At 47.4% G+C, this 15673-nt stretch overlaps 1 protein-coding gene across 1 annotated transcript in view; it reads left to right on the top strand.

The window, feature by feature from the left end:
• Window positions 1–15673, top strand: part of JPH2 (junctophilin 2) — a 69206-nt gene that overhangs the window by 16891 nt on the left and 36642 nt on the right. The window contains exon 2 of the mRNA XM_049779195.1: window positions 4836–5628. Within this exon, the coding sequence (XP_049635152.1) occupies window positions 4836–5628 (793 nt within the window). The remainder of the gene's footprint in view (window positions 1–4835; window positions 5629–15673) is intronic.

Genomic DNA, 15673 nt, shown 5'->3' with positions numbered 1-15673 from the left:
TCTGTTTTGTTTTGTTTTAGTTGTTTGGGTCACACACCCCCAATGTTCAAGGCTTACTATTGACTTTGCACTCAAGGATCACCCCGACTTTGCCTCCTGCGGACCCCAGGTAAATTGAGTTTGAGAGTCTACAGAATAGTTGAATGGCTTAAATGAAGCCCCAGCATTTGCCAGGAGCTTTCAAGGAGGGAAGAAATGGGGCACAAAGAAGGGGACCCTAAACTGGAGGTGAACCTCAACAGTGGAGGTCAGAGGATGCTGATTCCTACAGCTCAGTGTATCTACAAGAGACTAAAAATATTAAGGGAACTTCAGAGCTGCTGATAAACAGGAAACAGGTATTGAAGAGAGTTGCTCAAGAAAATGGGGTTCTGGACACTTAAAGCCTTGACCACCAAGTCTGTGGCAGAGTTTGGGCCTGTGACAAGTGCTGGGAACACATCAGAGACATGACTAGTCCCTTTCATAGAAAGCTCCTGTCCTAGAAGAGAAGGAAAGGCCTGAAAATGAGTTACAGTAGGAATAAGTAACTCCATCTGGGTTTTTGGGATGCAATTTTGGGCAGATTCCAGGGAAACAGCCAAGACTTAGAGGCTGAGGAGAAGGGATGCTCTTGGAGGGGAAGTACAGAGGTGCCATTAGCAGTCCTGTTTAGGCTCTGATGGATCTGGCTGGGAAGAAGGCTCCTGAGAGGGCGGGGTTCAGGTCAGCTCCTGTGGAGAACAAAAGCTCTGAGGGTTCTAGCAAATTAGTGGCTATTGAGAAACTGCACTTGCCACTGTCTCTTATGCTTATGAGGTCTGAGAAGGTCAGTTCCACTAACATTGCCACTTCATCCAGCCCTCAGCATACACCCCTAATGCCACCTTCCTAGTGACACAGTTCCACTGCACACTGCAGATCACACTCATGAACTCATGCAGTTTCCCTCCTTTCCATGGTTTCAGTCCCCACAGTTTGAAAATACTATATACAACATAGTATGGGGGGGGGTGACAACACTGCATTGATAGGACTTTTATATCCTTGTTAATTTAGGTTTGGGAAACACACCTGGTAGTTCTCAGGATGACTTCCAGTTCTATGCTTGGGGTCACTCTGGGGCAGGGATTTGAACTCTGCATACAAGCACATTATGTGCTCAGCCCTTCCGCTATCTCCTTGGCCCTGCTCTGTTTTACTAGTTCTTTATCTCTTCCTGTGCCTAATGCAGAAACCAAACTCTGTCACAGGCCAACGATATAGTAATCAATATGGCAGAGTTGGTGTAGATTAGGTGTCATTGGTGGTTTCAGGCATCCACTGGGGCCCTGGGATGTCTGTCAGAGGCATGGTTTGAACTCCCAGAACTCTTATGTGACATGACCTTACAGCAGGATACACTCCTCACATTCTCCAACAAAGCCCCCTTACTCCCAATACCCTACATTTTTTAAATTTTGGCCATGAACTGTGAAGCACAGGGCTTTCTCTAGGCTCTGTGCTCAGGGATCACCCCTGGTGAACTCAAGGGACCATATGAGGTGGGGGTATTGAACCTGGGTAAGCCCATATGCAGGGAAAGTACCTTACCTGCTGACTTAACATTCCAGTCCTGCACAAACTTAGCCTCATTTTTTTCATTGTCTTGCCTGCTCCTGCAAGTTCCTGGGCCAACAGTCTTACAACTCCAGTCAGTCTTCCTTTGCTTGTACACTCAGGTCTTCAGTGCTCTCGTAATCCTGAGTGACTGCCCATACAACACTCTTGAGCATTCTCCAACATGCGCTGTGCCCATGCTACTTTGCACCCCTATGACTGCACCAGCTTTGACTGCCTCGTACACTCCCACCAGTGCAGATGCTCCCACCCATCATCTGGCCCACTTATAACAGCACTGCCATTCTGCCATTGTGTCAAACTCTGTGGATGCCCCATTAAAGTTACTCTGAAACAGATTCATCCAGACTGGGGTGGGATGAGGATACCAGCGGCCTGTAATTCTGTCTTGGTGCTACCCCACCCTCAATCCCAGCACTTCTGGGTAAAGCTCTGCTGCCCCATCAGCACATTTAGGAAACAGCTAGACAGTATCAGTTTGTGAACCACACCCCTCCGAGATTAGCACTGGAACTGGCTCCCACCAGGGCAGGCGCCTATAAAAAATAATAAAAGAAAACGCCTCATCCTCTTTGTTTCCTTAAGCCTCAGTGCACTTCCCCTAACCCAGAGATAGTGCACCATGCAAACTGTTGCTCATGAAATGCTCTAGTCCTGGTGCCTGTGTCATCTAGGGTCCCCACACAACCTCTACCTTGCACAATGTATGCACAATTGTTCTGGGACCACATTTCCACCCACCAGACTCTTCCTACCATATTGCCCATCCTGGCTTGCTCACGTCTTTTCACCATCACTTCCACCACTCTGTTTATCTTATTTATTTATTTATTTATTTATTTATTTATTTATTTATTTATTTATTTATTTATCATATCTATTTATTTATTTTTGGTTTTGGGGCCACACCCAGCGACTCTTACGGGGTTACTCCTGGCTATGCACTCAGAAACTGTTCCTGGTGCAGGGGACCATATAGGACACATGGGATTGAACCCAGGTCTGTCCTGGGTCAGCCGCTTGCAAGGCAAGTGGACTACTGCTGTGCTATTGCTCCATATTTTTTTTTAAAAAATACATAGTAATAGCTTTATTTAATGCTTTATTTAAGCTATTTTATTTAGCTATTTAAAGCTATTTAGCTTTATTTAAGCACCCTGTAACAAACATGTTTGTAGTTGGATTTCAGTCATAAAAAACACACACACACACACACTCCTGGGCCCGGAGAGATAGCACAGCGGCGTTTGCCTTGCAAGCAGCCGATCCAGGACCAAAGGTGGTTGGTTCGAATCCCCGGTGTCCCACATGGTCCCCCGTGCCTGCCAGGAGCTATTTCTGAGCAGACAGCCAGGAGTAATCCCTGAGCACCGCCGGGTGTGACCCAAAAACAAACAAACAAACAAACAAAACACCCCTTGGGGCCGGCGAGGTGGCGCTAGAGGTAAGGTGTCTGCCTTGCAAGCGCTAGCCAAGGAAGGACCTCGGTTTGATCCCCCGGTGTCCCATATGATCCCCCCAAGCCTGGGGCAATTTCTGAGCGCTTAGCCAGGAGTAACCCCTGAGCATCAAACGGGTGTGGCCCAAAAAACCAGTGCAACCTTCTCATCACCAACACTGGAGCCGAATCTGAGCAATAGCACAGCAAGTAAGGTGTTTGTCTTGCATGTGGCCAGTCTGGATTCGATCCTCGGCATTCCATATGTTCCCCCTGAGCCTGCCAGAGTGATTTCTGGGCCAGAACCAGAAGTAACTCCTGAGTGCTGCTAGGGGTGGCCCATAAACCAAAAATTCCATCACTCTTTTTAGGGTGGGGAGCCACACCTGGTGTGCTCAGGGCTCACTCTTGGCTCTGTGCTCAGGAATCACTCCTATTTGAGTTGAGGGGATGCTGAGGATCGAACCTGTGTTGGCTGTGTGCAAAGCAAGCACCTTACCCTTTGTGCTATCTATCTGGTTCCACCTCTCTTTCCACCTCTGCTCCCCATTCATGCCACTCCCCACAGAAAGCTCTGCACCCGTGGGCCACTACCACATGCCCTGCGAGGGTCCAAACTGTACCACCCTGACACTGGCTGACACCAACACTGACACTGACACTCACTGACACTGACATTGACTGACACCAGTGCCTGGTGCTTGACTGGATTCCCTCCAAAGCTGCTGCTAATCTCACTCTCCAGGCTCTCACCACCTCCAGCATCCTCCAAGAACCTTTCCTCTCGACTTGCTGCCTCCAACACTCCCCAATTCTGGAATATACCTGCAAAGGGCCCCTCTCTCCATAGGTTCCCAGGGCGCAGCTGGATCTGCAGTCTCCGCAGCTGGTTCTGGGCTTCTTAGCCTTTCTGTTTTATTCTTGTCCCTCTGTCCATCTTGCCAGTCCCTCTGTCTGTGCCTCTCTTGTCTGTTGATCTGTTTCTGGGAAGCTCGTCATATTGACACTAGCTGACACTGACACTGGCTGACACTGATACTGACACTGACTGACACTGACACTGACACTGGCTGACACTGACACTGGCTGACACTGACACTGACACTGGCTGACACTGCCTCTGACTGACACTGACTGACACTGACACTCCTGACACTGATACTGATTGACACTGACTCTGACACTGGCTGACACTGACACTGATTGACACTGACACTGGCCGACGCTGACAATGATACTGGCACTGACTGCCACTGCCACTGGCTGACACTGACTTTGACACTCACTGATACTGACACTGGCTGACACTGACACTGGTGACACTGACACTGGCTGACACTGACACTGGTGACACTGACACTGGTGACACTGACACTGGTGACACTGACTGACACTGACACTGATTGACACTGACACTGGCCGACGCTGACAATGATACTGGCACTGACTGCCACTGCCACTGGCTGACACTGACTTTGACACTCACTGATACTGACACTGGCTGACACTGACACTGGTGACACTGACACTGGCTGACACTGACACTGGTGACACTGACACTGGCTGACACTGATTGACACTGACACTGGCCGACGCTGACAATGATACTGGCACTGACTGCCAGTGCCACTGGCTGACACTGACTTTGACACTCACTGATACTGACACTGGCTGACACTGACTGTCTGACACTGACACTGGTTACACTGACACTGAGACACTGACACTGACTGACACTGACACTGGCTGACACTGCTATGACACTGGCTGACACTGACGCCCTCTCCTCGCCCCGCAGGCACTTACCAAGGCCAGTTCACCAACGGCATGCGCCACGGCTACGGAGTGCGCCAGAGCGTCCCCTACGGCATGGCCGTGGTGGTGCGCTCGCCGCTGCGCACGTCGCTCTCGTCCCTGCGCAGCGAGCACAGCAACGGCACCCTGTCCCCGGACTCGCCCGCCTCGCCGGCCTTCGACGGGCCCGCGCTGCCCTCGCCCACCATCCCGCGCGGCGGCTTCGCGCTCAGCCTCCTGGCCAACGCCGAGGCGGCGGCGGCGGCGCGGGGGTCCAAGGGCGGCCTCTTCCAGCGGGGCGCGCTGCTGGGCAAGCTGCGGCGCAGCGAGTCCCGCACGTCCCTGGGCAGCCAGCGCAGCCGCGTCAGCTTCCTCAAGAGCGAGCTGAGCTCCGGGGCCTCGGACGCCGCCTCCACCGGCAGCCTGGGCGAGGGCGCCGAGGGCGCGGACGAGGCGGCGCCCTTCGAGGCCGACATCGACGCCACCACCACCGAGACCTACATGGGCGAGTGGAAGAACGACAAGCGCTCGGGCTTCGGCGTCAGCGAGCGCTCCAGCGGGCTCCGCTACGAGGGCGAGTGGCTGGACAACTTGCGCCACGGCTACGGCTGCACCACGCTGCCCGACGGCCGCCGCGAGGAGGGCAAGTACCGGCACAACGCGCTGGTCAAGGGCACCAAGCGCCGCGTGCTGCAGCTCAAGAGCACCAAGGTGCGCCAGAAGGTGGAGCACAGCGTGGAGGGTGCCCAGCGCGCCGCGGCCATCGCGCGCCAGAAGGCGGAGATCGCCGTCTCCAGGTAGGAAGGACTCGGGCGTGGGTGGTGGGGGTGGTGGCTCCATGGGGGCAGGACGGGCATTGAGTCGCGTCTAGTTCTTTGATCATTCCGGGTCCCCCGTGGCCTCTAGATAGTTTACTAGAGGCATGCCAGGCTCTCATGGCCCCCTGTTCCATGATCTTTCTTCCCTCATTTGTACAACCCCCTTGCTCCACCATGCAGCTATTATCTGTCCTATCGCCCACTCATTTGCGCTTTCACCCAGGTCCTCTACTCACCCAGCTACCCTCAGTCTTGGAATATCTGCTTGAACAACTTCACATCCACCCAACCATTCATAGACCCTGTCTACCTGTTCAACTTCCTGTTCTTTTACCCACCCAACCATCAAGTCTCTCACCCATTTGCTTCACCATCTGTCCATTAAAGACTCATGTCAAATGTTCAGACATATATTCAACCTATTATCTGCCATCCACATTCACCCAGTCATCTTTGTTCACCCACTTGCCTTCATTAACCCACCTGCTTTCATCAATCTGCTGAAACAACGTCCCTTCTCACCTGCCCACTCCTCTACCACCCTTCCATCCAATTGTCACCCGCCCATCCATCCAAATCACCCATCATCCATCCACCCTTTATTCAGCTACCATCCATCCACTATCCTCCTCTATCGATCCAACACCAATCATTCATCTATCAATCATCCATCCATCCATCCAACCAACTTTATCACCCACCATATTTTTCAAATAAATTCTTTAATTGAATCACTGAGAGGTACACAGTTACAAAGTTTTTCACAATTGACTTTATTTATTTATTTATTTATTTATTTATTTATTTATTTATTTATTTATTGCTTCTTGGGCCACTCTAAGCAGCTTTCAGGGGTCACTCCTGTCTCTGCATTCAGAAATCTCCCCTGGCGGGCTGGGGGACCATATGAAATGCTGGGAATCGAGCCAGATTGATGCTGGGTCGGCTGCATGCAAGGCAAATGCCCTACCACTGTGCTATTTCTCCAGCCCCACAATTGAGTTCCATTCATTCAATGTACAACACCTTTTATCAGTGCTTGTTTCCAACCACCAATATTACCAATTTCCCTTCTGCCTCCCCCCCCACCGCCTCCTGCGCTCACCTGTGCCTGCCAAGAGTGGTAGACACTCTTGCCAAATGTGGTAGACATTTTTTTTGCCATCTCTCTCTTTCTTCCTTTATTTCCTTTTAGACACTATGGTTTGCAATATTGTTACTGAAGGGGCATCATGCATATCACTTGCTCTCCTTTTAGCACCCATTTCTTGTCCAAAATGATCATTTCCAGGTATCATTGTCATACTGATACTTATCTGCCCTAACTGCACTCCTTTGCTGTATGTGGCAAGCTTCCTACCATGGACTGGCCCTTCTGGCCCTCATTTTTATTGTTTCAGAATATTAATACCATACTATCTTTATATATCTCACAAATGAGTGCAATCATTCTATGTTTATCCCTCTCCTTCTGACTGATTTTTGCTCAACATTATACTTTCCATATCCATCCATGTATAAGGAAATATCATGACTTCATTTTCCCTAACAGGTGTATAGTATTCCATTGTATAGATATACCATAGTTTCTTTATCCTCTCATCTGTTCTTGGGCATTTGGGTTGTTTTCAGATTCTGGCTATTGTGAATAGTGCTACAATAAACACAGGAGTACAAAGGACTTTTCTGCATTGAATCCAACCGTATTTTTTCTCCAAAATTCTCCAAAATTCACTTAAACACCCCATGATACACTCTGCACCTACCCTTTCACCCCCTTTCAAACCCCTCTATGTCTTTCATGATACTTCAGGAAATTTTCTTTTATTTTTAATTAATTAACTTTTTGTGTCTGGGCCACACCCAGTAGTGCTAAGGGATTACTCATGGTTCTATATTCAAAAATCACTCTTGGCAGTGCTTGGAGTGCCATATAGCATGCCGGAATCAAATCTGGATCAGTCATATGCAAGGCAAATGCCTTACCTTTTGTGTATTTTCCACCCCAATATTTCAGGAAAAGATTTGTCTCCAAACATTTACATATAGCATCTATTGTGTGTATGTATGTTATTTGTATTTATATAAGGCATTTTTGTGTGTTTGATTTGTATATTGTGTACTGACACAATTTCAAATATTGATTGATTAACTTTCCTTGATGACCTTGTAAGATCAATACTATTTCCATTTCTATTGTATGGACAAGCTAGGTGAGGCTTAGAGAAATACAAAGACTTTTCCCCAACCATCCATATTGTGAGTAATCCTTCCTTCTGGGGTTCCTACTCTCCTATCAGGCTTCATTCCTACCTCTGTTGACCTGGGCCTGGACTTGTACTCTGTGCTCATCATACTAAAATAATTCTTAGTTCTTCTTGCCAGCAGGGTTTGTTTCTAGTGAGAGCTCCACTCTCTGCTGTATACAGCCATGCTCAACCACATGGCATCCTCTTCAAATATCTGAAACTGCATCTTGATGTTGCTCCCATCACTCCCGAGTCTTTATTTCATTCCTACAGGATCTTGGAATGAAATGTGCTGGGATTCCCTTGTTGCTATTTCCCTATGCCCAGGCAGAGGGTAATGTTTCCTGTCCAAGGATTTAGTAGTCCTAATAGAGGTAGTTCCATAAAGACCTGGGTAAGAGGCTCTGGCCTTGAGGTCTTCAGAGTTGAGCAGAACTGGGGCCAGACTGTGCTGCCTTTTAGCACAGAGACTTGGGGAAAAAAAATTAATGAATCCTAACATTGTAGGCCCTGATGCTATTTAGTTAATTTGTTTTTCTGGTGTTGTAGCTGGGATTTCCAGGGAAATCCCCAGACTCAGAGGAGCTGGATTAGGATCAGGTGATCATGACATTTATTACCCAAACCTTTTATGAGTAAAATAGTATTTTTCAAACAAAATAATGTACCTTTTTTTGTTTTTAGGCTACATCCAGTGGTGCTTAAGGGTTACTCCTTGCTCTGCACTCAGGAATCACTCTGAGTGGGCCCATATGAAATGTCAGAGATCAAACCTGCCACCAAACACATTGACCCTACTTACCGTTCTATCATTCTTGCCTCTTGTAGAGTATACTTTTTTTTTTTAGCTTTTGGTTCACACTTGGAGGTGCTCAGGAGTTACTCCTGGCTCTGTGCTCAGAAATTACTTCTGTCAGGCACGGGGACCATATGGGATGCCAGGATCGGCTGCATGCAAGGCAAACACCCTACCGCTGTGCTATCTCTTCGGCCCCATGAAGAGTATACTTTGTTTTGGGGTCACACTTGGCAGTGCTCAGAGGCTACTCCTAGCTGTATGCTCAGAAATCACCCCGGTAGGCTCAAGGGACCATATCGGATGCTGGAATTCGAACAACCATCCTTCTGCATGCAAGGCAAATGCCTTACCGCTGTGCTCTCTCCAGCCCCAAGAGTATACTTTTAAAGTGAAAATTTTTATATTGGGGGGCTGGAGAGATAGCACAGCAGTATTTGCCTTGCAAGCAGCCGATCCAGGACCTAAGGTGGTTGGTTCAAATCCCAGCATCCCATATGGTCCACCCCACCCCCCACCCCGTGCCTGCCAGGAACTATTTCTGAGCAGATAGCCAGGAGTAACCCCTGAGCACTGCCAGGTATGGCCCAAAAACCAAAAAAAAAAACAAAAACAAACAAACAAACAAACAAAAACAAACTTTTATATTGGAAAAATTTTTTGTTCTATATTTTATTTTTTATTTTTATATTTGGGGGGGGTTGGCCACACCTGTTGATGCTGAGGGCTTATTGTTGGGTGCCAGGACTCAAACCTCATTTTATCAGGCTAGAAAAATATAGTACAGTGGATAGGGTGCTTTCCTGACATATGACCAACCTGGATTCAATCCCCAGCATCCTATCTGGTCCCTGAGCCATCCAGGAGTGATTACTGATTTTAAATTCAGGAGTAACTCCTGAGCACTGCTGAGTGTGACTCCCAAACAAAAAAAATAACCCTTTGCAAAACAAAATAAAGCCTGGATTGACCATATGTAAGACAAGCACCCTACCTATCTGCTGTGCTATTTCTCAGGTCCCAATTTCTGCCTTTTTAAAAATATTGCAAAGATTGTGCATAGACTTATCATATGTCTGCTATTTTTTTAATGGTCACATCTTTCAGTAGTCACATGTTCATCATCACCAATATTGTCTCATTACTATGAAATCAATTTCCAAGCATAATTTGACTCTTACTAGTTTATCCAGCTTTTCCCTAATTCTTTATTTTTGGTCCTGAACCCATCCAAGGTTGCACCTGCATGGCTCCCTGGAGTATCTTAGGCAAGTCATCAAACCTCATGCCTGAAAAGGCAGTGCCTCTTCACAAGTGGGAACTGGGTTTTCTATTCAAAGGGGAATAATGTTCCTTCTTCCTTCAAGTTGGTGCTGAGAAGAAATGACATATCCTAGGTCACACAGCATAGAGGAAACTGAAACCACATTCAGACCTAGATCATGCCCAAACCACTCTTCAGATCTTAGTTTCATTTATGCCTGCTTTCCTGAGGAAATCACCTCCAAGAAAACTCACAAAATCACTCATCAGGGTCAATGTGGGGTTGGAACGTAAAGAAATAGCAGAGAAACAAGATTTGGTGCCCCAAATCAAGATCACACTGATGTCAACCTGGTGTAAAACTGGAGAAATTTTGGTTTATGGGCATTCAGATTACTTGCCTTTTTACTGCTTTGAAAGAAGGCATAAAAGGATGCTTAAGCTAAAATTAGTCTGCACATGGGTCTTACTCTCCTCTCAGATGAACTTGCCCCAAGAGAAGGGTCTGTACACTCATCAGCCCTTATTGGTTTCCCAAACTTGCATCATCTGTACCCCTGGTCCCCCAATTGCCAGTTTTACTTCACGAACCATCTCTATATACCTTTAAAATCTGTCTTCAAAGCAACTTTCTTAAAAATTCCTGTTTTCATAGGTCAGAGTGGTAGTACAGCAGACAGTGTACTTTCCTTACAGCTGATCCAGGTTCCATATGGCACCAATTGTGGTCCCCAAGCATGCCAAGAGTGATCTCTGGATGCAAAGCCAGGAGTGAGTTCTGAGCACCACTGGGTATGACCCCAAAACAAACAAACAAAAATTTTCTGTGTCCATAGAAGGTTTTCTAACTAAGAACTACTGGTGGGGTACTAAACTAAAGCCTGTGTTCTTCCTCTAAAGAGGCAGGCACTATGGAATCAGGGAGACAGGACAGGGCCTAGGGTGTATGCCTTGTTCAGTTTGATCCCTAGTACCCCAGAATAACCAGGATCAGCCCTGATGGTCTCTGAGGTGGTCCTGGTGGTCCCCAGCACCACTCAACTTGAGCAGCATCCCATCTTTGGGACTTAGCATTAAACTGCTGGCCTGATTGAATGAGTTTATGTTCATGTTCACATCCCAGGTCTCATGACACTGCTTGGGTGCCCTCCACCCCTATACAAGAGAAATTGGCAAGAGATGGGCAGGCAGAGATGATGGTGCTTGAGTAGCGCTTAATTATGGTTATCCAGAGTGGAGCTTTTGTTGATTCATGTTGTGACTCCTCACTGTTGAGCAGGGCAACTCTGCTCCTCACACAGCCCTGGTGAATTTGAGCCAGGCCTGGAAGTGGTCTAAGGGAAGAGCTTGGTAATTGCCCATGTTTGGGTCTGTTCTTTCGCTTTTATTCCCAAACATCCTTTGCTGCTATGTGGATGGATCTGGAGAGTATCATGCTGAATTAAGTTAGTCAGAGCTTGGAGAGAGACTGACCTAGAATGATCTTTCTTATGTGCAGGATATAAAAAGACAGAGTAGGGGGAAACAAAGGCCCAAAGGCAACAGAAGCTGATAGCTGTTCTTTGGTAGGAAGCTTACCACAAGGGAAATGGGGGGATACTGGGACAGTGACAGGTGAAGTAGACTCTCTGGGAAGGATGATGTTGGATTGTGTATTATTGGAAAACCATGGTGTCTAAAATTGATTTTAAAAATTCAGATATATGGGGTCGAAGAGATAATACAGTGAAAAGGCACTTGCCTTTCATGTGGCCCACCCAGGTTAGATTCCTAACAGATAGTTTTCCAAACCCCACCCAGCAGTAGTAATCACTGGGCTCTGAGCCAGGAATTAGCCCTGAGCATTTTCAGGTGTGACCCTCCAAAAAAAATCCAGAAAAAAAGCCCCAAACATAAATGTTTTGGTTTTACGGTTTTGGGGCCACATCAGCAACACTCAGGCATTACTCTTGGCTCTGTGCTCATAAATCACTCTTGGCAGACTCACGGGTCTATATGGGATGCCGGGGACTGAACCCAAGTTGATCTTGCAAGGCAAATGCCCTACCCACTGTGCTATTGCTTCCCTGTTTCTTATTTTTTGGGAGCCAGACACCTTATCTATATTAGTTAGTCAATCCTCAAAACAATCCTCTGAAAGGATACAGTTATTTCCATCTTACACATAAAGAAAACGAGGCACAGACAGGTTAATGAGTTCAACTAAGATCATTCAGCTGAATAATGGAGTTTGAAGCCAGGAGTCCTGCTTTTGAAGTCTCTTAGCATTCATCTCACTGCTGGCTGTTTTCTTTCACAAGCTTTTCATTTCTGGGCCAGGCTGGTACCTGAGCACATGTCACCCACCCAGTGGCTCCAAAGAGCCAGCATCATTCAGGCACTCTGGCTAAGGAGGAAGGACAGTTAGGGACAATGCAGGGGTAGTAGAGAGGAGTATGAACTGTCCTGGGAGGTCTGGGGAGGTCTCAACAGTGGGTAGGTAGCATTGTTGGGAACTGGGCAGCTAGAGAAGAGTATAATTACTCCAGTATAGACACGGGGGTGACAGCACATGGGATATGTTGGGAGAGAGACAGTCATTGGGAGTGCAGGTAGGTGGAGAGTCAGAGTGCATTAGGAGGGACTTTGTATAGCCAGGTTAAGGCATTTCAAATTTAGCTGCTCAGTGGCATGGTTCTAAGTGTGTGGTTAAACTCACTCATCCAATTCTAACTGCAGCACAAAGAGATTTTTTTTAAAAAAACATGCCCAGGCCACACAGCTAGGAAAGAGATTAGACATTCTGGGCCAGAATCCATGTTTTTAGAAGCAACCCCCTGGGACCATCCCCCTGCATAGTCTCTCTCTCTTTCTCTCTTTTTCTTTCTCTCTCTTTCCCTCTTTTTCTTTCTCTCTCTCTCTCTCACTTGCTCTTTTTCTCTCTTTGTATATTTCTTGTTCATACGGTTGGGAACACAGACTTATTTATATTTAAGGAAATCTAGAATAATTAAATATTAAAAGTCTCTACCTTCCTCCCTTACTGTTCCACAGAAGTGTTAAGGGATCACTGTAGCCTTTTCTTTTCTTTCTTCCTTTCACTTATTCTGGTCTCTCCCCCATCTCTCTCTCTTTCTCTCTCTCTCTCTCTCTCTCTCTCTCTCTCTCTCTCTCACACACACACACTCACACACACACACACACACACACACACCATGCACAGGCATGGGCACATCTACATTGTGTTCTCCAGTTGTTTATTTTGTCTTACTAGACTTTGAGATCTTTTCATCCTTGTCAAATAACTTGACTTTGTGTTCTTTTATGGGGAGGAGAGAGTGAAGGGGCACACTCAGCAGTGCTCAGTGCTTACTCTTGTCTCTGTACTCAGGGATCACTCTGACAGGCTCAGGGAACCACATAGAATGCTGGGTATTGAATTCAGGTCAGTCATCTGCAAGGTAAGCACTCTGTTTGAAGAATTATGGGTCCAGCCCCATCTCATGCTCTTTACTACCATCATACTTCTCCAGATACTCCAGAGTTGGTATATACCATGAGTGCTGGTACTAGATCCCTCCCTTGGAGAGAGAAGTGAAACCATTTACATCGTCACAGTCATAAGCAAGGTGGCATATCCTTGGCAGGTATTCTTGCTCACAGTGCTGCTTAAAGGGCCAGGCGCTTTGTCCTATCATTCCAAGCATCACTGGAGTGCTTTGGAAATATGAAACCCACTGGTCTTCAGTTTTACCAGGAACACACATGACTCTTGCTGTCACAAGCTCAATTCTGTGGTATTTCTCTCATGGCAAGGATAAATAAACACAAACCAGAAAATGAAAAACATTCCATCAAATATCTGAGTCTAAAAGAATAGGCTTATTTTCATTCTTATCAGAACTCTAGGTAAGTTATGACTGGACTAGAGCCAACTTACACACTTCCCTGCCCTCCTTTGGATAGCAGACACCCTTGACAGCTGGGAAGAGCAGGTGTTCCATCACCCTCTGACCTGAGACAATCCTTTGCTTTGGTTCTAGTGTTTCTGCCTCTCAGCTCCTAGAGTTCTGGATAAAGGAGTTCCAGTAAGGACTGGAGAGAACTCAGTGTGCTGGAGTCCATGTAGGAGGCCCAGGTTTGATTCTCGGAACCACAAAGTCCCTGGGTCACTGCTGAGAGTGACTTCCAAGCACAGAGCCAGGAGACACCTCTGAGCAATGCCCACATGACCCCTTTCAAAGGCGACTCTGTGAGGGGGTAACCTTAATGTCGGAAGGGTCTGTTCTCTATCACATTCCTTCTCACCAGATGGATAATCCCCTTTGTTCCCCAACACCAAAGACTTGAAAGAGTAGAATTTCCTGAGTGGTCAAGCCAGATTCTATGACAAGCACAAGGCAGCTGTGATTGATCTGAAGAGAGAAAACAAAGCTCAACTCCCAGCAGCAATGGGGTGGTAGGCTTTGGGGAGGGGCTCCAGGTCTTCCATTTTGGAACATTGACAGCAGAGAAAAGGGTTTGCCTGTTGCTACCTCAGAAAAAGTTGGAGTGGGACACATGGCCTCTTGTTGGTTCCACAGAGGGAGACGTGGAGACTTTGGAAGAAATAGAGACCCAAGATTGTAGTGCTGGGGAGAGTCCAGATCATAGAGAGGACTTGCTTAGGAAGCCCCTGTGATGCTCAGAGGATGGGGCCAGCATACATGCTAGGACCATCCTCCCTGCATTTCAGTTTAAAGGAAAACTCTAGAATACCATCAATTTTATTTCTTGACCCCAACTACGGGGTGATAACATGCACCAACAGTCTGCACCTTGAGAGAAAAGTGCTGCTTCTCCAGTGAGGAGTGCTTCCCGTTCCAGGAGAGGTGTGCTTGGAACCCAGCTTGATCAGCAACAGCAGGGCTCAGGGTCAGTGCTGGAAGGGCCTGGACTTGAGTTTGCCCTAATGAGAATGCTAACCGTGGCTTTAGGGTGATGCATGCAGGAGAGGAGCTGTGGCTGTGGCCAGGGCTCCAGAGCAAGTGACTTCCCCAGTCACTCTGTTCTTTGTCTTATGGGGTATCTGAAGGGAGAAGCATTAGGGACATGCTCACTAGGATCACTCCTATGGGAAAATCCCCTGACACCCATCATTCCTCTTAATCCTCATGAGCCGGGGGTGGGGGATTTCTCAAGAATGACACATTCACAGACAGTTCCCTCCTCCAACCTGCTCTCGGAGGGAGACCACCTCAGGGCCCACATTCCCAGTCACTGTGTTGCCAGCCTGATTTCTGCATGCCCACTTCTGTGATCCCCCACCTTCTTGCTGACGAGACTCTTGCTAGAACTGTGGGAGAGGCTGGGGATATGGAGAAATCAAGGTTAAGACTTCACTCTCAGATCTGCAGAATAAGGACAGAAGGCAGGCAGGCCATGGCTGGGAAGGAGCTAGAGTATATGTGTGCCTGAGACTCTGTGTGAAAGAGTGTGTGAGTGTGCAAGAGTGTATAAATGCGCAAGGGTGTGCGAGTGTTTGTGATTGTATTTTAAAATGCGTGCTCAAGGATATGTGAGAGTATGTGAAGTGCAAGAGGATGTGTGTGTGTGTGAGACGGAGTCTATGTGGGCAAGTGTGAGTGTGTGTGTGAATCTGTGTGTGTGTGTAATCTGTGTGTATGTTGGCTGTGTGTACAGGAGTGTTTCTGAGTAAGTCTGTAAATATGTGTGTGAGTGAAAGTATGCATGAGTG

Source organism: Suncus etruscus, chromosome 9 (genome assembly GCF_024139225.1).
Source record: "Suncus etruscus isolate mSunEtr1 chromosome 9, mSunEtr1.pri.cur, whole genome shotgun sequence".
Taxonomy (NCBI): Eukaryota; Metazoa; Chordata; class Mammalia; order Eulipotyphla; family Soricidae; genus Suncus; species Suncus etruscus.
This window is presented reverse-complemented; position numbering and strand designations above follow the sequence as displayed.